At 45.6% G+C, this 24,762-nt stretch overlaps 1 protein-coding gene across 1 annotated transcript in view; it reads right to left on the bottom strand.

The window, feature by feature from the left end:
- The window catches only part of LOC110336742 (cytochrome P450 2B10), a 28,678-nt gene extending 6,794 nt beyond the window's left edge, over positions 1-21,884 (bottom strand). Inside the window, exons 1-8 of the mRNA XM_021219468.2 lie at positions 21,710-21,884; positions 6,739-6,901; positions 6,436-6,585; positions 3,723-3,883; positions 2,818-2,994; positions 2,214-2,355; positions 694-881; positions 166-307 (exon numbers count right to left, since the gene is read on the bottom strand). Coding sequence (XP_021075127.1) covers positions 166-307; positions 694-881; positions 2,214-2,355; positions 2,818-2,994; positions 3,723-3,883; positions 6,436-6,585; positions 6,739-6,901; positions 21,710-21,880 — 1,294 coding nt within the window. The 5' untranslated portion in view covers positions 21,881-21,884. The remainder of the gene's footprint in view (positions 1-165; positions 308-693; positions 882-2,213; positions 2,356-2,817; positions 2,995-3,722; positions 3,884-6,435; positions 6,586-6,738; positions 6,902-21,709) is intronic.
- Between the last annotated feature and the right edge of the window lie 2,878 nt (positions 21,885-24,762).

The following is a 24,762-nucleotide window of genomic DNA, read 5'->3' as shown; positions in this document are numbered from 1 at the left end:
TCCTTTAGTTCAAGACTCCCCTCAGGGGGCTGTAGCCAGGTTAAATAGGATTGTTCAACAAGGCAGCTGGGATACACTCAGTAAACAGGAACCTATTGCCATTTGTATTCCGTAGGGTGGGCCTGCCCTCTAGTGTCTGGGAAAGGAATCACAGGTCTGTCTCACCTGTGGAGAAAGGCAGAAAAGCTTCACTTTTCTTCAGTGCCCCATTGGCATCCAGGAAGTGCTCAGGATTGAAGGTGTCTGGTTGTTCAAAGTACTGTGGGTCATGGAGAGCTGAACTCAGGATGGGGTACACCTCAGTGTTCTAGGAGACATCAAAAGATACGAAGATATTAACGTGCCCTGAACCATATGAAAAACAGTCAGTACCTAAGTAAAACAGAATACTGGGAAACCACAGCCAGGATGAGGTTTGTGATTAGGAGAGTGGAGGACATGCCGGGCGTGGTGGCCCACGCCTTTAATCCCAGCACTCAGGAGGCAGAGGCAGGCAGATTTCTGAGTTCGAGGCCAGCCTGGTCTACAAGGCAGGTGAATTTCTGAGTTCGAGGCCACCCTGGACTACAGAGTGAGTTCCAGGACAGCCAAGGCTATACAGAGAAACCCTGTCTCGAAAAAAAAAAGAATTAAGATATAAGGAGAGTGGAGGACACTCAGGGAGTATCAATGAGGAATCAAAGCTGGTCTCACCTTGGGGAGCAGGTGCCCTCGGAACATGGTGTCTTTGGTGACTCTGTGTGGCACTCCAATAGGTATAAGATCTGAAAATCTCTGAATCTCATGGATGACTGCATCAGTGTATGGCATTTTGGTGCGATCATCAAGGGTTGGTAGCCGGTGTGAGCCGATCACCTGATCAATCTCCTTTTGGACTTTCTCTGCACAGAAAAGGGGGAAAGTAGACCTGTGTTACCAGCTTTTAGCATAGTTATATTCTAACAGCCAACGACCCAGGAAAAGTGCGCAGTAAGGAGACCCTGCTGAGAAACTGAGTAACTGTCCCATTCTTCAGTGCCTGCCTCTCTGTGCCCATGTTTAAAACTATATTAAATCTCTCCTCCATGAGTTTCAACCTCATTTCAACAGGGTTTTACTAAACAAAAATAGACAGAAAAGGGCTACTGCACAGGGTGAATTCAGAACAGTTGTGATGAGGCAAGAGTAGGTTGGGGGAGAAAAGCAGGAGAAATTATCACCTTGGCAATGAATTGACTATACACACACACACACCGCAACTTTACATGGAACTTTATATTAAGAACTTGAAGCTATGTCCTCAGAAATGTAACAGAGAAGTAGGTAGATTAGCAAATTAATCAATACGTAGATGCATGTCGAAATGAAGACATAAGAGAATCAATGGATAAATGAATATGTGGACAGATTCATGAGTTAATGAAATGAACACACTAAGCACTGTATTATGTATTCAACTTGTAAGTCAATGGATAATTCAATTAGTGGATGAATGGGGGAATAAATAAACAAACAGAAGGGAAGTTCAAAGGCCACTTAGTGAAAGGATTAGAAAATGGAACCTGTTAATAGAATGAGAGATAAGTGTATGAGTGAATCGATGGCCAAAAGTTTATTCAACTCTGGTTATCCAAGAAACAACACTTAAGTTGATTCATTGAAATAAATAAATGAAATGCCTACTTTGGTGATTAAAGAATCAGCAGGTGCACAAATCATTAATCGGTTGATTTATAAGTGGTCAGCTGTGTGGATTCAAGGTGTGTGGGGGGGGTGCTTTCACGCATGCATCAGTGTTAGCGTGCGTGTGAGTGTTTGTGAGTGTTTAGTAGGAAGATAAAAGGAAGAGTGAGTAAGCAGGTCTTTAGATAGATTGATGCTTAGATGTGTGAGAATGACAGGATCGTGGATGGGTGGACCAATAGTGGGCGAGTGAACAGAATAAGTAGATGGATGGAGAGGTAGATGTATAGAGTAGATGAATGTAAAGATTGAAGGAAAGCAGGAAGGTAGGACAGAAGGAAGAAAAGAAGTAAGGGAAGGATCAACCTTTAACTAGAAGACAACAGAAAATGGTTCAGCTGAGTGTTCATTCACACACCACCCACACCACTGCCTTAGTTTACAAATAGAGCAAAGCATTTAGAGTTACAGATGTAAGCCATCCATGTTCTCTCTCATCCACTCAAAATTCCACATCCAAAAGAGACCCCAACTGTCCATCTGTCACATACCTGTGACATGGGGGTACTTGAGCATGAGCAGGAAACCATAGCGGAGCGTGGTGCTGCTGGTCTCGGTGCCAGCAAAGAAGAGAGAGAGCACAGACATCATGAGGTTCTGGTGATGGAACTCTGTCTGCTGGTTGGACTTCTCCTGGTTCCAGATGGGAGAGAGAAGAATGGGTCAGGGATGACTGGACCTTTGCAAGGAGATGCACACACATCTCTGGGCACTGTCCTTCTGTCTATGAATCTCATACTATCTGGACCTCTGGACATTACTTAGCCCCAGACAGTATCCCTTGGTTTCTTCTGTCTTCTCTCTCTACTTTGTTCTTTGGTGGTTTATCATGTTTTGTCTCCTAGGCTCTTTGTTCATCTCTGGTCTTTTCTACTTTTGCCCTGTGCCCTGTGTTTCTTTCCCAGCCACACCCCTTCTCTTTATCTATGTCATTTTCTTCCCCCCTTTCTCTGTTCTTTATTTTCCAGATGTTCTGCAACTCCTTCACTCTGTTTCTTCCTCTCTTCACCATCCTCTGTCCCCACCCCTCTTTTCCTCTGACCACATCCCCATCCTTCACTCTCACCTACACCCTCTCATCCGTGCAGGACTAACCTTCTCCATGCGCAGAAGGTAGATATCAATGAAGTCTCGTGGAACACTGGGGTCCAAGGTGGCCCTGTGCTTCTCCACATTATGGCCAATGTAGTCAAGGAGTTCCTGCAGGTTTTTGGCAATTTGTCTGTGGGCACCAGGAAAGTACTTCAGGAAGCCAGAGAAGAGCTCAAACATCTGCAAGAAAGAAGGGCCCAGGAGGTCACCTGGAGCTATCAGCCCTAGAGAAGCAGGTTGTGTTCCTAGTTCCCTAGGAACAACTCTCTCCTCCCCTTCCACCCTCTCCTCTCCCCTTCCCTCCCTCGGTTCTCCCTTCCCTCCCTTGCTCATCTTCTCCTGTTCCTTCGTTTTCGCTCTGATGAACATACACACAACACAGCATCCTCTCAGACGATCTTTCTCAAGCACTCTCTTGCCTTGCACTCTCTATTCTCTTTTCCTCTTTTCTCTTTTCTAAACCATCATTTTGTTTGTTTGTTTGTTTGTTTTTAAATCAGATCTCATGTTTTTCAGGCTGTCCTCAAACCCGATACTTATCCAAAGATGACTGTGAACTCTGATCGCCCATGCACTAGGACTGCACATATGTATTACCATATGGATTATGTCGTGCTAGGGATGAACCTAGGGATTAATACGTGATAGACAAGTCCTATACCCTCTTAGCTACAGCCACATCCCCCCAGGTCGTCATTATCTTCATGTCTGTCTGGATGGTTCCTTATTGCTACATTCAGGTCTCTCCTCCTTGCTCACCATCCCTCCCTCTGCCTCCCGGTCTCAGCCTCCTTGTCTCTCCATGTTGTCTCTGCCTTTCTTCCAGATCTCAGACACTCCCTCCTTCATCCACCAAGCAGCCTCTTGTTTCCTCTATCCTGGATGCTCTTCTCTTCCCACCCACTGACCTGGCTGGAGAATGAGCTTATGAGCGAAAAAGTCTGAAAGAACAGCTCCAGCAGGCGCAGGAACTGGCGGTCTGTGTACTCAAAGCGCTCTCCAAACACAATGGAGCAGATGATGTTGGCTGTGATGCACTGGAAGAGGAACGTGGGGTCCAGGGGGGCTCCTGGAGGATGAGAGGCAGGACGGGAGACATGATACCAAGAATTGTAGAACATTTGGCTTTGGCCCCATCTCTGGAAAGCTGTTTCCCCACCTCACAGTCAAAGCATAGCAATGGCTGCTAAGCCTGCCCATATGATGCACCAGGTCCTGCACTCAGGATTGCAGACATTTTACTTAATTTTAATTTAATGTTATACATAAGATAAAATCCTATCAATGAAGGGACACTAGCCTACTTGAGCTCTGGCAGGCCTCATCCTTCTCTCCCATTCCCTCTTCCTTGCTAAAAACCATTAGATTACATTTCCTTCTCCTGGGGCTGACTACCACGGTCCAGCTATCAAAGTATTGAAGACCAGAAATCAAAAGCCCCCTTGATTCACCTAATTGGATGCCCAATTGTAATTAAACCTCCTAACATGGGGTTTCCCCCTTTACCTTTATATATCGCCATTTGACCCATGTGCAACATCTGTCCCCTCTCTATCTAGAAGTAGTCCTTTGTCCCCCTAGGACAAATAAGCCTTCCCCTTCTCCCTTGCCCCCTTTCTCCTTTTGTTCTCTTCCCCTTCTTCTCATTCCTCTGTGTCCTGTCTTTGTTCCTTATCCCTGCCTCTGTCCCTCTGGGGCAAATAACTCTCCTTTGTGCTGAGGACTTGATCTTGAAGTGTCCTGGGCCAATACCTTTTCTTTTTAATTTGTATATAGAGAGAGGGTAGCTAACTTCACCAAAATAACACAGCTACTAGTGTGGGACCAGGATTCAGACCCAGAGATGTGAGAGGGGCAGCATGTATATAGTAAGTCTCCACCCTGCACCTCTCCCATCACCATGCTGACTCTAAGCTGATAGGCAACTCCCAAGGTCAGGAAAGGTGCAGAGAAAGGTTCCGGGAATGCCTGTGTGGGCGGACACGCCTCTCATCTGTGACTATTCCTCCACTTCTTCTCCGATCCTCTGCGGTGTTCAAGAACTATCAGCACCTTTTCCCTGCTGCCTTTGATTTCCAGGCTCCGTGATGTGTCCTCATGAGATGTGCTGTCACTGCAGCAATCTTGGACCACTGTGGCTGCTCTCTCTGGGACTCAGCTGTCTGTCTTCGGATTCCTCTGCAGATCTTTCCCTGATGCTCATCAGTCTTTCTTTATCTGACTCTGGTTTCTGGTCTAAAAGACTTGCAGTATTTCCATCTTTTTCTCTTTGTCCCTCCTTCTACCTGCTCTCCCNCCCTCCCNCCCCCCCACCCNCCCCCATTCTTGCTCCTTTTTTTTTTTCTCTAGTTCTAGCTCAGCTGGAACTAGATGGTCTCCATGTCACCCTGCTTTCTCCTGTCTTTTTTCTTAGTCTCCCGATTCCTTCTTCTCCCTTCCAGCTTCTGCAGGGACATCTCACAGTCTCCTGAGAAATCTTAAGAGATGACAAACACCAGAATGAACCTAACAACAGACCGTGTCACCACCCTTTCAGTATGCCCCCTTTAGGAGGTTTCTAAAAAGTGCCCAGAAAAGCCTGTAACTACTACAGAGTAAAACAGCCCACCTGGCCTCTTTGCTCACTGCCCCACAAATCAGCATTTCCACAGGGGGAAAAAACACAGTTCCTTGCTTCCCACACATGCGTTGGACATAGACCATGCTTTTGAGACTCTTTTGTGTAACTATGATGACCTTGAACACCTTATAAAGTCAAGGATGCCCTCAAATCTTTATGCTCCTGCCTCATCTCAGGCCCACTATGATGACCAGCATGTAAACTCCTGCCAATATTGTGGTGCTGGGGGTCAGACAGAGCTGCGTGTGCACCCACAACATCAGCTTTTTCTTTTGGAGACAAGAGTTGATGATGATATAGCCAGACTGGCTTTGAATTTCTGCTCCTTCTTTCTCAGACCCTGACTACTGGGAAGACAGGCTTGTGCTCCATGCCTGACTGAAATATCATCTTAACATAGGCAACCATTTCCTTGAATGTAAGAGCCCAGCATGCTAATCATACAATCTATTTTTCCAAGTTATTCTTCTCTTCCCCTGTTTTTATGTATTTCTTTCTCTTTCCCCTCAGTGTGTATGTGAATGTGTGTGTTTATGTGTGTGAGTAAATGTGTGTGTGTTTATGTGTGTGTTCATGCGTGTGTGTGTGTATATGCATGTGTATTTGAGTGTGTGTATGTGTGTGAATGTATGTGTGTAAGTAAATGTGTGTGTATTTATGTATGTGAGTGAATATGTGTATGTTTATGTGTGTGTTTATCTGTGTGAGTGTGTGCATGTGAGTGTGTGTGTGAGTGTGTGTATATGCATGTGTATTTATGTATAAGTATGTGTATGTGTGAATGTGAGAGTGCATGTGTGTGTGTGAGTGTGTGTGTGTGAGTGAATGTGTGTATGTTTGTGTGTGAGTACATTTATGTGTATTTGTGTGTGTGTGTGTGTGTGTGTGTGTGTGTGTGTGTGTGTGTGTGTGTGTTTCTCTATCCATGGATGTCTCTTTCTCTTTCTTTGGCTGTACACTCATGTCTCTGCTTTGCCACCTTCGTTCATGCCCAGACTCACCCTGGGATTTCCGCAGTTCCTCCACTAAACATCGGGCTTCCTCCTGAATCCGCTCCTCCACAGTCCTCTTTCCCATCCCAAAGTCTCTCATGGTGGCCAGAGAGAATCTCCGAAGGGTCTTCCAACGTTCCCCATTGGCAAAGATCACACCTGAGAAAGTAGGGAAAGCATGGGTGGGTGGATCACACAGGAAGTTCAAAGAAACCTGGGTCCTTCCCCAGCCCTTACCTTCCTCTCTTTCAGAATCACCTCTCTCTGTGCCCATTCTCCATCCTACCTCATCCCAACCTCTGAGAGTCTTACCATATTCCTTGAAGATCGGCTCAACCACAGCAACTGTCCCCCGGCCAGAGAAAGCCTCAGCTTGACCCACCAGAGCCTCCCTTATGGTGTCTGTTCCAAACAGCATGACCACAGGCCTTGGTCCCAGATGCACTGTGAACACATCTCCATATTTTTCTCGAAGCTGCCAAACATAAGGGTACCAGGACTGGGGTTAGCCAGCACAGACATTGTTGTTAAATTGTTAAAAACACTTAAATACAGATGGTGAATAAGCTGACCCTGGCCACCCTTCCTTTTCTGAGGAGCTAGAAATTTCAGTGTGAATCCATCATCAGTATGACTGTGGGTGCTGGGGTAGCGCCACAAGCTCAGGAATGAGAAGGTAAACAAGGAGGCTCAGGGATTCATGGGCATCTCTGGCTGCTGGTAAGCTGGAGGACAGCCTGGGCAACATGAAACCTTGTCTGAAAAAGAAACAGGTTATAGATATGGTATAGGAAAACTGATAATGAGACACTTAAATAAAATTGATAATAAAGGACTGGAGATGGCTCAGTGGCTAAGAGCACTGACTGCTCTTCCAGAGGTCCTGAGTTCAATTCCCAGCAACCACATGGTGGCTCACAACCATCTGTAATGAGATCTGATAGCCTCTCCTGGTATGACTGAAGACAGCTACAGTATGTTCACATATAATAAATAAATAAATTATATTTTAAAAAGCTGATTTGCAAAAAAAATTGATAATAAAACAATTCAATAAAATTGAATTGATATAACAAAGGATTCACCAACCAACCTGCTTAGAAACTACTACATTGAGACTAAACTGTCTAGGAAACAAAGGGAGGGGAAGGAAACATGGATTCTAGAGGTAGCATATGTTCAAAGTACATTGTATACTTGCATGAACATGACCTCTGCAACCATGTATGATAAAAAATAACTGGAAAAAATTAGACCATATTGTTTTGAAATTTTTTGAATAAATGTTTTCATTTTTTTTTTTGCTTAAAAAAAAAAAGAAAAGAAACTACTACATTGCACAAGGTAGGGTTTGGTTAAGTGCAGTCTCTAATGTGGACTTGGAAATAAGTAACAAACTGATCAGGCTTGTTAAAAAAAAACTATAGGAAAAGAATTGTGCCTTAAACACAATTGAAGCTTGGGCTTGCTGAGAATATGTATCCGTTAAGATTTATTTGTTAAGATTGTTGCCAATTAGGCTCCATTTGCATATGAAAGAAGATGGCTCTACTGGGCAGCTCAAAAGGGATAGTACTTGGTAGCAACCACCATTAAGCCTTGATTCTCTTATAAGGAAGAGCAAAATTTTTTCAGAAGGGCAGGATGACCCTGGGTGTGGTAGATTGAATAAGAATGGCCTACATAGGCTTATATACTTGAATGCTTAGTCACCAGGAAATGACACTATTTGAAAAGATTAGAAGGATTAGGAAGTGTGGCCTTGTTGGAGGAAATGTGTCACTGGGGGGTGGGCTTTGAGATTTTAAAAGCCTGCACACCAAGCCCAGAGTTACTCTGTCTACAGATCAAGATGTAGCTCTCAGCTACTGCTTCAGCTCTGCCCATGCCTGTTGTCATGCTCCTTCTGTAATGATAAGGAACTAAATCTCTGAGACTATAGTCCAGGCCCAACCAAATGCTTTCTTCTAAGAGCTGCCTTGGTCCTGGTGTCACCCTCAGCTCTGGTATCACAGCACAGCACAGAACAGTGACTGAGGCCCTGAGTGACAATCATTCAAGCGGGCAGCTCGAAAAGTGATGATGACAAAATCTCTACTGTAAATCTACCATTTATCTGAAACAGACAGACTTGAAATTCACAGCTCTGTAAAATATGTTTAGTTGCTCAAAGTCTAATGTGGGTATGGAGTCTAAAATTGATTTACAGATGACAGCACTTATGGGTTGCTAATGCCCAAACTCTATAAAAGCCATTAAAAATTTGTCTGAGGTTAGCTTCTCTAGGGTAGTAGCCAGAACCAGATATGCATTATTAAAGTTTTCTCTTTATTTCTCAAGTATTGGGAGTAAATTCTCACTGGTGAAGGGAAAGAGCTTAACCTGCTTCTTGAGATATAGATTTGGATAGATACAAATATGTACATAGATATGAGTATGATATGGATGTGGATGTGGATATAAATACGAATAAATATCCTTGCTATACCATTCAATCTGGCCAGCTCTGGAATCTCAACAAAGAACCATCCTTCCTGTGATGCAACTTCAACTTGATCAGTGCCTCCGGATGACTTTCAGAGCGAATGACCCTGACCCACCCACTGGGTTACATGGGAGGGGAAATGGATGATCCCTGGTGGTGGTCCTGACTGTCAATCATGTCTACGATCCAGCATGTGGGAAACTACCTGGCAGTACAACCATCTATGGTCATATCCAGGGAATTGGTCCCAGGAATATCAAAGCCTTCCGATGCTGAAAGCCCTTTAATAGAACTGTGTGTGTTTGCAAGTGAGCCACCCTCATCCTCTTGTGTTAGAGATTTGTTCTAATGCTTTGATTCAGTTGGGAATCTGCATGACCGAATGCTGAAGATCCTCATCCCCAATTGGTTTTTGATTCATCAATAAAGATGCCTGCAGCCTTTATGCCTTTGCTGGACAAAGGTAGATGGGGCAGGACCCTTAAATTTGCGTGGGCTAGGATGCAAGGGAGGACACAGAGGATCACCGTGACTCAGGGGAGAGAAACAGATGAGATTTAGAGCTGCAGAGGGAAGATTGTCTGAAATGTAGGAATAAAGGGAAAGCAGTCCCCAGAAAGGCTGCCCAGAAGTGTCTTGGGCAGCAAAGACCAATGGGCCTCGCAGAGGGTAACAGGGCAGCAAAGTTCAAAGGAGATTTAGAAGGTATTGACCCAGGAGTACAGAAGGAAAAGCATGCTAGCCACAAGAGGCTGAGAACTGTCATGCCTTCGAGTAGCCAATAAGCTAATGTGTGTATGTCTTTCATTCACAGACCCAAAGGGCTTCTGGGTGGGTGACTGGAAGTGCCACCAGTCAGAGGATGAAGTGGAACAGCTAAACTCACCACTACGTTCTTGTAGCCTTTAGCTCCCTCCAGATTGCCATGCAGCTCATAGAAATTAAATGCTAATGGCCAGTGCTCCATGATGTTTTTGAAAAAGTGCGAAGAAAAAACCTATGCTTGTTTGACGTACATGTGTTTTGAGACAGGATCTCACTATGTTGGCCAGGTTGACCTGGGACTCACTATTAGATCGATTAAGTTTTCTCAATCTATCTGTCATTCTGCCTTTATCTCTGAAGTGCTAGGGTTGCAGATGTGAAACACAATTATTCCTGAATGTATTTGTTCTAAGTATTTTCTAATCCACAGCTGGTTGAGAGTGGAGACTGTGCCTCTATGGAGAATCAGCTATAACTTTTGAAGCTGAACATAAACATGCAGAGAAACCTCACCTCCAAATGCCTGTACCAAAACAAAAGAAAGCGTGCATGTGTTCACAAAATAAACAGACCAGATTATTCCTGAATTCCTCTTAAAATTTTTCAAGAACAAGCACTGGCAAGTCCGCACGATGGGCTGTCACGCAACAATGAAATAACCTACCCATCAGATGGATGATAGAAATGATCGCCAGCTTAATATTGGCAGAAGAGCAAATTCTGCTTACATTTGCTGTTCGGAATGAAGTTTGAACACAGGTAAAGTCCACCCACTGTGTCAGAATAGTGAAACAGTAGTGATTAGAGGGTATAAGACAATAACCAACCTTAGCGTTGACTGAGCTGCATATCATGATTTTAAAAAAAAAAAAAAAAAAAAAAACACAGGTTCAGCACCAGCACCGGGTAACCTAGGGCACGGATTTGGCGGATACCCCCACGGTCCCTAGAGGACTGCCCAAGCAATCTTAGGATCACTGATGAGTGGAGCACAACTTCTGCCCCAATCCAATCGCGCACAGGACCGGAGATAGCACTAGAGAATCAGAGAACAGGCCTGACCAGGGGAACAAGCCCCTTCTGGTCTGCACCAGCACTGGGTCACCTAGGGCGCAGATTCGGCGGACACCCCAACGGTCCCTAGTGGACTGCCCAAGCAATCTTAGGATCACAGGTGAGTGGAACACAACAGCTGCTCCAATCCAGTAGTGACTCTAACTAAGGAAGTGAAAGATCTGTATGATAAGAACTTCAAGTCTCTGAAGAAAGAAATCAAAGAAGATCTCAGAAGATGGAAAGATCTTCCATGATCATGGATTGGCAGGACCAACATTGTGAAGATGGCTATCTTGCTGAAAGCAATCTACAGATTCAATGCAATCCCCATCAAAATTCCAGCTCAATTCTTCAACAAGTTAGAAAGGGCAATTTACAAATTCATCTAGAATAACAAGAAACCTAGGATAGCAAAAACTCTTCTCAATGATAAAAGAATCTCTGGGGGAATCACTATGCCTGACCTAAAACTGTACTACAGAGCAATTGTGATAAATAAAAAAAAAACTGCATAGTACTGGTATAGTGACAGACAGGTAGACCAACGGAATAGAATTGAAGACTCAGAAATGAACCCACATACCTATCTATGGTCACTTGATCTTTGACAAGGGAACTAAAACCATCCAGTGGAAAAATGACAGCATTTTCAACAAACGGTGCTGGCACAATTGGCTGTTATCATGTAGAAGAATGAGAATTGATCCATTCTTATCTCCTTTTACTAAGGTCAAGTCTAAGTGGATCAAGGAACTCCACATAAAATCAGAGACACTGAAACTTATAGAGGAGAAAGTGGGGAAAAGCCTCAAAGATATGGGCACAGGGAAAAAATTCCTGAATAGTACTGTAAAGGCTTGTGCTGTAAGATCGAGAATTGACAAATGGAACCTCATAAAATTGCAAAGCTTCTGTAACGCAAAAGACACTGTCAATAAGACAAAAAGACCACCAACATATTGGGAAAGGATCTTTACCAATCCTAAATCAGATAGGGGAATAATATCCATTATGTATAAAGAACTCAAGAAGACAGACTCCAGAAAACCAGATAACCCCATTAAAAAATGGGGCACAGAACTAAACAAAGAATTCTCAATTGAGGAATATCGAATGGCTGAAAAACACCTCAAAAAATGTTCAACATCCTTAATCATCAGGGAAATGCAAATCAAAACAACCTTGAGATTACACCTCACACCAGTCAGAATGGCTAAGATCAAAAATTCAAGTGACAGCAGATGCTGGTGAGGGTGTGGAGAAAGAGGAACACTCCTCCTTTGTTGATGGGACTGCAAGCTTGTAAAACCACTCTGGAAATCAGTCTGGCGGTTCCTCGAAAATTGGAATAGTACTACCAGAGGATCCAGCAATACCTCTCCTGGGCATATATCCAGAAGATCTTCCAACTGGTAATAAGGACACATGCTCCACTATGTTCATAGCAGCCTTATTTATAATAGCAGAAGCTGGAAAGAACCGCGATGTCCCTCAACACAGGAATGGATACAGAAAATGTGATACATTTACACAATGGAGTACTACTCAGCTATTAAAAACAATGAATTTATGAAATTCCTCAGCAAATGGATGGATCTAGAGGGTATCATCCTGAGTGAGGTAACCCAATCACAAAAGAACTCACATAATATGCACTCACTGATAAGTGGATATTAGCCCAGAAACCTAGAATACCCAAGATACAATTTGTAAAACACATGAAACTCAAGAAGAAGGAAGACCAGAATATGAACACTTCGCCCCTTCTTAGAATTGGGAACAAAACTCCCATGGAAAGGGTTACAGAGACAAAGTTTGGAGCTGAGACTAAAGGATGGACCAACCAAAAACTGCCCCACCCTGGGGTCCATCCCATAATCAGCCACCAAACGCAGACACTGTTGCATACACCAGCAAGATTTTGCTGAAAGGACCCTGATATAGCTGTCTCTTGTGAGGCTATGCCAATGCCTGGCAAACACAGAAGTGGATGCTCATAGCCAGCTATTGGATGGAACACAGGGCCCCCCAATGGAGGAGCTAGAGAAAGTACCCAAGGAGCTGATAAGAGATTTGGGTATGCGGGAATGGACTTGCTCAAAGGCCCAAAGTCGCTAGGCAGAAAGTCGTTAGGCAGAAAGTCGCTAGGCAGTCAGTTTATTAGAAGCTGATTCCCCCCTGCTGATTTTACTAAGCCTATTACATCCTGAAGTGTTTCTCTTTCTCCCATATAACTCAACCACCAACACATAACAGGAGCAAAATTACATTTATGAACAATAATTCCATGATTGGGAAACACCACAACCTGAGGGACTGTATTAAAAGGTCGCAGCAACAGGAAGGCTGAGAGCCTCTGCTCTAGAACAATGATCAACTTTTAAAAAATACCAACAGCTCAAAAGTTATAACTGGAGTGGCTGGAGAGGTGGTGCGGAAGCAGAGGACCTGGTTTTGGTTCCTCGAACCCGCGCCGTGGCTCACAACTATTTTCAAATCCAGTTCCAGGAGATCTACTGCCCTCTTCTGACTTCTGCAGGCACCAGGTACATGGCACACAGATATGCATGCAGACAAAACACTCGTATACACAAAATAAAAGTAAATCTAAAAGAAATAACTCTCAAGGTACGATAAAAGCTCAGTGACCCGAGGCGCTGGCTGCCCCATCATGATGACTGGGGTTTGCACTCCAGGACCCAGTTACAAACTTGCTGTCCCATGCACACCTATAATCCCAGCTCAAAAGTGGAAGTGGGGAGAGACAGGATTGTGTGGAATGCCAGTTTCCAGCCTAGCTGAGAGATTTCCAGGACCAGGTTCAGGCTGAGACCCTGCCTCAACGGAACAGAGAGTGATAGAGGTCAAGAATTCCCCCCCCCCATTTGACCTCCATGTAATGGGTGTGTGCATCCACACACAAAGTACAATAAGGGTGGCAGTATCAGGAACTGGAGAAGATGTAAGAGAGGTACAGAGGGTCAGGAAATCAAACAAAAATATGTAGCGGGGGGGTGAGGAACTGGAGATAGACACTGGGGGGGGGGCACAGACACCAGGGTAACGAGAGGCTCCCAGGACCCAGTGGGGATGACTTTAGTCAAAATGCACAGAGAAGTAGGAGCTAGAACCTGTGGAGACCGCCTCCAGTAGACAGGCACGGCCCCTGGTTGAGGGATGGGGCCACCCACCCATCTCAAAGTTTTTAACCCAGACATGCTCCTGTCCAAAGGAAGAACGGGGACAAAAAAAGATGGAACAGAGACTGAAGGAAGGGCCAACCAGGGACTGAGGATCCATCATGTCTGCAGACACCAAACCCAACGCCGTTGCCGCGGTCAAGAGAAGAGGCCCTTGCTGACAGGAAGCTAGTGTGGTGGTTCCTGGGAAGGTCTGGCCAACAACTGACCAATGAAGATGTGGGTGCTTGGAGCCAACCATCAGACCGAGCTCAGGGAACCTGGTGGGGGGAACTGACAGAAGGACTGGAGGAGTGGATAGGGGTTGCAACTCCATGGGGAGATCAACACAGGCTGGCCTGACCACCCAGTTTTCCCTGAGTCATTACCGCCAACCCAGGAGTGTACTGTAGGGATCCATGGTTCCAGATACATATGTAGCAGAGGATGGCCTTGCCTGACAGCAACGGGAGGGGAGGCTCTTGGTTCTGGGGACGTTTGATACCCCAGCATAGCGGGATGCTGGAATGATGGGACAGGAGAACGTGGGTGAGTGGGGGACCACTCTCACATAGGCAAAGGGGACAGGGAGGACAGATGTGGGATGGAGGTTGGTGGAGGGTAACTGGGAAGTGAAATATCATGGGATGGGGATCTGTGGGGGGCGGGGTTAACCAGGAAGAGGGATATCATTTGAGATGTAAACAAGCAGAATAATAATAATAATAATAATGATTATTAGTTTTGTTTCAGAGCCAGCAACAAAGTACTGAGGTGCATATTATACATATCAGAGCAGACCTGGACTCCAGGTTCTCCCAGCATCCTTCAGTCCCTACCTGGCATACCCTGGCCCCAACCCTGAATTTTCCAGCCCAGCCTCTGGAAAATATAATCTAGACATTCTCTCTCTCTCTCTCTCTCTCTCTCTCTCTCTCTCTCTCTCTCTCTCTCTCTCTCTCTCTCTCTCTCTCTCTCTCTCTCTCTCTCTTCCTCCTTCTCCTCCTCCTCCTCCTCCTCTTCTCTCTCTGTGAGTACTTCCTTTTCCTTTATCTCTTTCTCTTCTTCCCACCCCTCTCCATGGCAACTTCCCCAGCCTCCATCCTTGGACCCTCGTGACCCCACCCCAGGGCAGCATCCCAATAAACCTGCCTTTAATATAACCTAATCTGGCTTGCATTGGCTCATTTCACCAGTGGAGAAACAACATATCAAAAATTAATTTCAATTTCTTTAAAATTCTAGGAAGCACCTGCAGAACTTCCATCAGGCAGCACTGTGGTGCCTCTAACCATGGGGCCTGCCTCCGAAACGTCATGTTCTTTCGGATGCTGACCAAAGGCTGGGCATGTGTTTTCCAGCACTGTTTTTCTCTCTCTTTCTGAAGCTCCCCCCCCCACTTGTTTCTCACCACGCAGCTGCTTGCAAATACTATAGATTCCTCTATTTCTCGCTCCCTTCTTCCACTTCCGGAAGCTGCCAAGATATACCACGTTCCTACCCTAGTGTTTTTAAACCTCAAACTCTAGTAGGGTTGCCCTCGGGTTCCTTCTGCATTTGTTCTAACACCAGTTTTCATGGTAGCAGTGGGTTTCCCCTGATGACCTAAATAAAACTCTAAAGAAAATCCCCTGATGATTTAAAAAAAAAAAAAATGGTGACTACACTGTGGGACCTTAGGAGCCACCTGGGAGGAACCCAGGCACTGAAAATGGATCCCAGGCATACCACTCTCGAATCAAGCCTCAAGAGACAGACTTAAAAGCCTAATGAGGCATCCTACGAGCAGACAGGGATTCATGTTCTTGTGAGCCTACCATGGGAGTGTAATGGACTTTATGTGTGTGAGTATTGTGCCTGCAGATATGAAAATATACCACATGAGTGCAGTGCTCCCAGAGACCAGAAGAGGGAGCCAGAGTCCCACTGAGACTGGAATTAGAGACAGTTTGAAACCCTGTGTGGTGGGGTGTGTGTGTGTGTGTGTGTGTGTGTGTGTGTGTGTGTGTGCTGGGAATTGAACCTGGGTCCTCCAGAAGAGCAGCCAGTGGTCCTAAGAAACCCTAATTTGTACATTTTAAAATGCCATTTGTTCTGGCTTCCCCTGGTTCTCTGCCTAGGGCTTGTAATGAGTATGTATGCTCATGCCTGCTCCCAGCAGCATGGGATCACCCACTCTTCCCTAAGGTCTCCAGTTTCTCTTCTCCCCACTCCTCTCTTGCCTCCTCTCCACCATGTCTCTACCCAGACTCCAGTCAAGACCTTGTTTTCCTCCCTGCATGTGATTGTTAAAAACCACTGATTCATGTTAATGACCCTACCCAGCAGGAAAATGCCAGGTAAGGGGCCTCTCACATCCCTTAATGACAGAGTGATCTCTTAAGAAGAAATGATGAGACAGGATAAAGAAATTAGTTACCCAGGGGAGAGGACCCTGAATGCAAGAGTTTCAGGAGAGTCTTCAGTGGAAGTCAGGAATGCCAGACAATGTTCTGATTCTTAGATTCTCCTCCTCCTCTTCCTCCTCCTCCTCCTCCTCCTCCTCCTCCTCCTCTTTCCCCTCCTCTTTTCTTCTTTTCCTCCTCCTCCCTCTCCCCTCCTCCTCATTCTTTGATTTTGCTTCTTTTACATGTGTGGGTGCTTTGTCTTCGTGTGTGTGTGTGTGTGTGTGTGTGTGTGTGTGTGTGTGTGTGTGTGTATGCACCACATGCATGCAGTACTCACAGAGGACAGAAGAGGGCACCAAATACCCTGCAACTGGAGTTGCAGGTGGTTATGAGCAGTTTATTTTGGTTGCCGGGAATCAAAACCAGGACCTCAGAGGAACAGCCAGTGCTCTTACATGCTGAGCTAGCTCTCCACCACACAGTTTCTTCTTATGCCTTCTAAAGAAGCACTTCTGTCTGGAGCTACGTGTGACTGAAACCAAAGTCCAGACACGGGTCCCCACTGAACAGCTTTGGAAATGATCTATTACCAAATTGTAGCCGTTTCCGAAATTATATCAGAGTTCCCATTCTTGAAAAGATAATGTTAAGGAGCCTTAAAAGCAGTTTAGAATAGACTCCCTCTTCCCTCCTCCCTCCTCCCTCCTCCCTCCTCTCTCTAGTCATGAGTGGAGACATGATATTCTTGCCTGCTCCAAAGATTTATCTCCTCCCTAAAGAGTTAATTAAGCTGGACCTATTGATCACCTAGCCAGGAGCCAAGTCCTGGGAAGACTGACTCACCTAAACCATAAGGAGAGGGGAGGAATAGTCATCCCTTTGCTGAGAAAGTGTGTTTATCTTCCCCAGAAGCCCTGCCCTTCATGTAGCCACAAGCAGAACTTCCATCAGCAACTGTTCTAGTCCTCCCTCAGAGAAGTCATCACTCCTCCTCCTCTTTTTTTTTCTTATCTTTTTCTTCTGGAGCTGATTTCCTTGACTCTGGGCTTGCTCTCCTTTCCTCTGAAGCTATACCTCCTTCACACAGTCTCTCACCGTGTGGCAGCCTACAAACAGCACAGAGTCCCCTCCTCCGCATCTCCGACTTCCTCCTCTGGCAGCTGCCAAGATTCACAACTTGTCTGCCTTGGCGTTTGGCTCTCAAATCCCAATAAAATGGTACTTGAGCTTCAAAAGGTCTTAAAGCCTTAGAAAGGCAATTTTTAGTTGAATGTTTTTAGTGCAAATGTTGGCAGTGGCTGGAAGTCAAAGCCTAGGCTTGTTTCTCGACTCCTGGCCAACAGAATTTCATCATGCTTACAAAATCATTCTCAGTAATGTACACTTGATAAAAAGCCCACATGATCACATTCAGCAACGCAGCCTCCTGGGAGAGTAGCCCTCGGTTTCTTGAGTCACAGCTGAAACTTCCAGAGAACATTTCCAGATCGCATATCAGAAAACCCAGACTCACCAGCACATGAGCAAAAAACAAGCAGCTTGGAATTGAGCTAGAACTCATGACGCTGCCCTTGAGTCAGGCTCCTGGCTCAGCCGCAACACACTTGAGACAGCCAAGCTGGTTTCTCCTGGGGCTCCTGGGACATCACCACCACTTGGCATCCAGAGCCACCTGTCCGGACCAGCTGCCCTTCTCTTCTTGCCTGCTCCATGTACTATGCCTTGAACATGGTTTTAGTGCCCTCCGTGGGTTCACATGCTGGAGGCTTAGTCCCCAAAGTGGTTGTGTTGAGAGGTGTTTGAACCTTCAAGTGCTGGAGCCTAGTGAGAGGCATTGGGTCTTCAGGGCAGATCTACACTTAACACTGGGCAAGCAGAGAGGGCTGGAAGCTTGGAGAACTGATTGTTACAGAACAAGGCCACCCCACATGGTTAGCCCCTTCTGCATATGACAGATTCTCGTCTCTCCTTTCCACTCACTATGTTGTGACACATGCAGAGGGTTCCTCACCAGAGACTGGGACAAAGGAGTGCTTGATCTTAGATTGGCCATGATGGCCATGATTATAAACTCAATAAACCGCCTACCTTTTAACTGTCATTTATGTGTGTGTCTCTGTATTTGTGTAACTGTGTGGTATCTGTGTGTGTGTGTGTGTGTGTGTGTGTGTGTGTGTGCGAGCGCGCGTGTGTGTCACATGTGTGTGGGTACTCCCAAAAGTCAGAGGAAAATGTCAGATCCTCTGGAGCTGAAGCTATGGGCAGTTGTTAGCTGTCCTATATGGACACAGGGAGCCAATCTGGGTCCTCTGGAAGAGCAGCAAGCATTCTTAACCCATGAGCCATCATTCTAGGCCCATACACCTCCTTACGTTACAAAAGACCTCTTGCTTATTGTTGTAACAACAGAAAGCAGACAGAGGCACAGACAACGCCTAACTGCTGGTTTACAGACAATGCCTAACTGCTGGTTTAGGGGGGCCGTTTCTCTTCTTATTGTTCTTGGTTTCAGTCAGACCAGTTTCTCTCCATAACCCAAAAATTCAACATCTACCTCTCCTCCATTACATCATGCTCTTGTTCACCTGGACCGGCTCCTTCCTCATCTGTCCCTCATTGCTTCCCCCAGAAACAGCTTCTTTTTTTCCCTTATTCTCTCTCCAGAGAGTCTTTGGGAACCTGAACAGATTCTACCTCTTATATAAACCATTACAGACCCTCCAATGAGCTTAAAACTCAATTAGGGTGGGGGTTAGAAAAATAGCTTGCTGTTTAAAAGCATTTGCTATTCTTTCAGGGGCCCTGGGCTCTGTTTCCAGCACCCACTTGGTGCTCACAATGTGTAACTCATTTCCAGGGGATCTTACACACTTTTTGAGCACCAATAATGCACATGGTACACATGCAGGCAACACTCGTGCACATAAAATAAGAATAAACCTTCGGGGGGAAAACATCCCGTGTTCTGTATCATGCAGGCGAACAGGTAACACGTCCAAAAACGTCTATGTGTTCATTCTATATCTCTAGCCATACTGTCACCCAATGTGTTCATTCTATATCTCTAGCCATACTGTCACCTCTTGGGTGTCAGGAATGCAGCCCCACTCTTTGATCCTGCCACTCTTACTGCTAAACAGCCAAGTGTGGGATTCTTTATTGTTCAAAATATATAGTTAGAAAGGCAACCAGATCACCACATTAGAGTTGGTATAAGCTCTGATTTCCTGCCAACTGCACATTTCCTAGACCCTAAGAGCCCTGCATATGATTGTAACATTAAGATCACTGTCACTAAAATGGAGCAGAGACTGAGGGAATGGCCAACCAATAACCAGCCCAACTTGACACCCATCCCTTGGGCAAACACCAGTCCCTGACACTATTAATGATTCTCTGTTATGTCTGTTATGCTTGCAGACAAGAGACTATCTTAACTGTCATCTGAGAGACTCCACCCAGCAGTTGACTGAAACAGATGCAGAGACCCGCGGCCAAATATTGGATGGAGGTAGAGAGTCTTATAGCAAAGTTGGGGGAAGGATTGAGGGCCCCAAAGGGCATAGGAACTCCACAGGAAGAAGACAGAGTCAACTAACCTAGACCCTTGGCGGGGGGGGGGGGGGGGGGAGCATCTCAGAGACTGAACCACCAACCAAAAAGCATACACAGGCTGGACCTAGGCCTCCCTGCACATATGTAGCAGAGGTGCCGCTCAGTCTTCATGTGGGTCCCAAAGAACTGGAGCAGGGGCTATCCCAAAAGCTGCTGCTTGCCTGGGGGAAATGTTCTTCTAGCTGGACTGCCTTGTCTGGCTGCAGTGGAAGAGGTATGCCTAGCCCCACGTAGACTTGATGTGTTGTGGTGGAGATACCGAGGGAGTCTCCAACCTCTCAGAGAAGAAGGGGAGGGGTGAGAGACACCCAAATTAGCTAATTAATTAACAAATTTGTTAATTTGTTGATTGATTGATTAATTAATTACTGGGAAGTTGGCATGGAACTTTGGGTGTCCCCTGACTAAGTTAATTAATTAGTTAATTAATTGGTTAATTAATTAATTAATTGGGGAAAAGATCACCTTCACTGCAGGGGAAAGATGCACCGTTTTGGATGCTACCACCGCTTGCTGTGGGTTTGTGGGTAGTGGTGGCTCTGGCTGGGGAAGGGAGTCAATTACTTTCATGATACTTTCCTAAGTTCGTGATTCAGTAAATAGTTCCCGACCAAGATCATGAAGTTGTCAGCATCTCATCTTTCACTCACCAACTCCCCCAGCCTGAACCTGGAGCCCAGAAGGTATCCATTCTTTTGCTTCATACTAGGTTATCTCCAAGAAATAAACCACACATCGACCCACCCTGAACAACCCTAACTAAACTCAGTGGCTAAAAACAAGAAGGGACATCAAGGTAGGAAGGGACATGTTGCCCAAAAGAAGGGTTTCTGTGGGAGAGAGAGGGAAAGGAGGGGGGGCCACAGATGACAAAGGTCTAGTACATGTGCACATTGAATTGTCAATGGATTTCTTAAGATAAATCAGGTAGGATGTTGGCTTGACCTTTCTCACACATGGGAAGCAGGTGTTTAAAACACGTGTGGCAGGGTGTGGCGACACACTTATCATTCCAGAGGTTAAGGCAGGAGAGAATCATGAGTTGGGAGCCAACCTTAAAAAAACAAAACAAAAAAACACACACACACAAAAAAAAAAACAAGGGGAGACCCCCATCTCAAAAAATAAGTTAACATAACTGAATTTGTCATTGGTGCTGGGGAGAGGGGGATCTTTTAAAAGTCAGGTGGTCACAAATACAAGGTTCAAAAGTGTGATCTCCACCACCATGGCGGCAGAAAGAGGGATGGAACTGACAGTCCCTGCCTCAGCTCTCTCACGAAGGCAGGATCATGGATGCCCATCATTAGTAAGCAAGTGGTAATTAAACATGAAACCCTGCGTGTGAAGCACCAATAGAGAGACTGGTAGGTCAGCGTCAAGACAGCTGCTAGAATAAACTGATAACACTCCTACCCACCCCTACTCCTGTCCTGCCTCTCTTCCCCTTTGTCCTAGAACACCTCAGGCTAATCTCTTGCTAGCAGAAGCAAACCTTAATGTCGATGCCTTTGATATTTTTCTTTCTCTTCTGGAACGGACAAGCTCTGTGGAGTGAAATTCTGCAGGCTCACACCTCCCGAAGTCCAAGCACAGTGCCCCACCCAGCTCCAACATAGCAAGACTTGCCTGTCTATCTGAGTACCATCCACCACGAATCAGCATCTCGCATTCCCCTCAGCAACCTTCCCACCTGAACCTACATCCTGAAAGGAGTCTCTGGCTCTTCCCGATGAGTGACCTCCCAAAACAAAAGCGGGGGGGAAACCCACACTAAGACCTCCTATTGTTCTCACCTGAATAAAAGACTTGAGGAGGCCTCCTCTGTCCATCTGCAAGAGGTTCCCCAAGAGGGGCAGGGGACGGGGTCCTGGTGGGAAGTTGCCACGGGACTTTGGGTGTCCCCTGACTAAGAGTATCAAGAAGCCCAGAAGGAGAGCAAGGAGGAGCAAGATACTGGGCTCCATGGTCATGGTCTAACCAGTGTTGACTTCAGTGCACACTCGAGCAGGATCTTTTATGCTGAACCAGCCTCCCCACTCAGTTATGCAACTTCAGCTGTTCCCGCCTCCTGTCTCTCATTGTCCAGAGCATGAGGAGTCATAGCAACTGCCTACTTTGGCTGTTCACTCCTCATTCCCTTACCCACACTGTAGATGTTGGCAAGGGCACCATGAAACAGATACACAGGACAAAAGGGCACTGGGAGTGATGCCTCTTGTTTTATGGGAGTGGGTGTGCCCTTGTCAGATCCGTTTTGTCTGTTCACTTACTGGGACAAGAGACTGTGGGTGTGCTGTATGTTTTGGATACCTGAAAGGTCATTTCTGATATAAATGTACAGATGTATATTTCTGTGCCTGAGTCTAGATGTGCCGCCTAATCTATTCTTGTATATCTGATGTGTATTCACATGTCTAATCTTAAGTTATGGAGGCTTCTCTGTATGCTCTTTGTGTCCTGGGTAAAGGTGATTACGTTGAGTTGACAGGAGTAGTGTCCCATGATCCTGTTCTTGTCTCTGTCCGCTCATTTCCTGACCCAGGTTTTTGAAAGGTCTGCAGAGGTAATTTCTCCAGAGTCCCCATTTCACTCTCTGTCCCGTCATGGCGGCGGATGGGAGAAAGGGGAGGAAATAAAAAAGAGAGGCAAGAGATTCAAGAGTAGTGAGGCTCAGAAGTCAGGTGTACAGAGGCTGGGACCTGGCAGAGGAGAACTTGGAGCCTCTGGGTCTCTGGGCTGGCTAGCTTTTGTGTCAACATGATACAAGCTGTAGTCATTTGAGAGGAGGGAACTTCAGCTGAGAGAATGTATCCATAAAATCACACTGCAGGCAAACCTCTGGAGTGTTTTCTTAATCAGTGATTGGATGTTGGAGGGCCTAAATCACTGTGGGAAATTTCACCCCTGGACTGGTGGTCCTGGGTTCTATAAGAAATCGGGCTGAGCAAGCCGTGATGAGCAAGCCAGTAAGCAGCACCCCTCCATGGCCTCTACATCGGCTCCTGCCTCCAGGTTCCTGCCTTGTGTTCCTGCCCTGACTTCCTTAGATGAAAAACTATAAATTGCAAGCAAAATATATCTTTTCCTCCCCAAGTTGCCTTCTACTGTGGTGTTTTGTCACAGAAATAGAGACCCGAACTCAGATTGTCTCCGACCCAGATTGTCTGTGTCTAAGGACAAACGGACTCATCCTCCTTACTGTGTTCACAGCACACGAAGGTCTCTGACCTTCCCTCTTGCTAAAAGGAAGTAAAAAGCTAAGAAGGAAATTGAAAGTTATTAATTAGCCCACCAGCACAGGGATAACATTGATCCATTCATAACATATTTTGAATGCAAAATCTGTCTCAGAGGTTCGTGTTTCAACACTGTACCTAACTGATATTATTTGGGGAAGTGGCAGGACACTTAGGGTTAATGCTTGCAAAAAAGAAGTAGGTTGTTGGAGGCAACCTATGAGTCACAACTTTACTGCATCTCTCTCTCTCTCTCTCTCTCTCTCTCTCTCTCTCTCTCTCTCTCTCTCCTTCCTCCTTCTTCCATCTGTTGTAATAGGAACAACCACAAGCTCCAACATCTAGACCAAAGCCCCAAATTCATACCTCCGCTGCAATGAAACTTAGAGGAAATAAATCCTTCTCCTCAGTTGCTTGGTAGCAGGAATTTGGGAGAAAGAGTCTCACTGTGCGTCCTAGGCTCCTGGTCCTTCTGCCTCTACATCCCATGTGTCAGGATTTCAGGTTTGTACTGCCACATCCAGTTATATGTTTTAGCTACATCTTTATAGCTCAAACTGGTTGTGGTCAACTTGCCTCAACTTCTGAAGTAAATAGGTTCAAACCACCACACATTTTAAGCGCATTGGTTGAACTCTTCATTCGTTGGTCTTACACAAGGTCCCGGGCTGACTTTGAACTCTTAATGTTCTCCTTTGGCCTCCCCACTGCTTGGACTATAGATGTGCGCTATCACATTTGGAACATTTCAAGCACTTGATGGTCACATTTGGAAAGCAGCTATCATGCGAACAATGTAGTTCTAATCCACTGTGTGGTCTTAGACAAGACTCTTAACCTCTCTGTACTTCTGTCTATTAAAAAGTGAAGGCAATATACCTCTCCAAAATGTAAGTATTGTGCCAGTTACTGCATGGAACGCACTTCATGTCTCCCACTGGGAATCCTGGGCTGGAATAGTGACCCAAGTTCAGCACCAGATCAACCAGCTTGGCAGGAGCAAGGTCCTGGTGTCAGGCAAGTTGATGGTGGCACTGTGCCAAGGTCAGGAAAGTACAGATTCTGAGCCTGAAATCGCCATGTTTTTCTGACCTCTTCCTAAGTCACTGGAGTGCACCTCTTCAGGGTTGTGTCCTGATCCAGACAGACATTAGCTGAACCTCGCAAAAGGGGAGCTGCTTCCTCTTCCTCCATCGCTCTTGCCATTAAAGAGAAATGAAGTGTTGTTAAGGAGCGATCCAAGGATGGGCAGGGCAGTCCATGCTTTTCATATCCGAGTTGGGAAGGCTGAGATTAAGCATCAGTCCTTGCCTGAGTAACTTAGGAAAACCCTATCTCAAAATGAAAACTTTAAGAGTTGGTGGTGTACCCTAAAGGTAGACCATTTTCCTAGCATCTTAGTTTATTTTCTATTTCTGTGAAGAGACATCATGACAAAGACAACTTGTAGAAGAAAAAGTTTATTTGGACTTCCTTACAATTCAAGAGAGTTAGTGTCCATGACCATCATGGCAAGGAGCACGGCAGCAGACGGGAGTGACACATGAGCAGCAGTCGGGAGTTTACATCTTTATCTACAAGCAAGAGAGAGAGAGAGAGAGAGAGAGAGA

This window comes from Mus pahari, chromosome 19 (genome assembly GCF_900095145.1).
Source record: "Mus pahari chromosome 19, PAHARI_EIJ_v1.1, whole genome shotgun sequence".
Taxonomy (NCBI): Eukaryota; Metazoa; Chordata; class Mammalia; order Rodentia; family Muridae; genus Mus; species Mus pahari.
The sequence above is the reverse complement of the archived record's forward strand: the minus strand, read 5'-3'. Positions and strand labels throughout refer to the sequence as shown.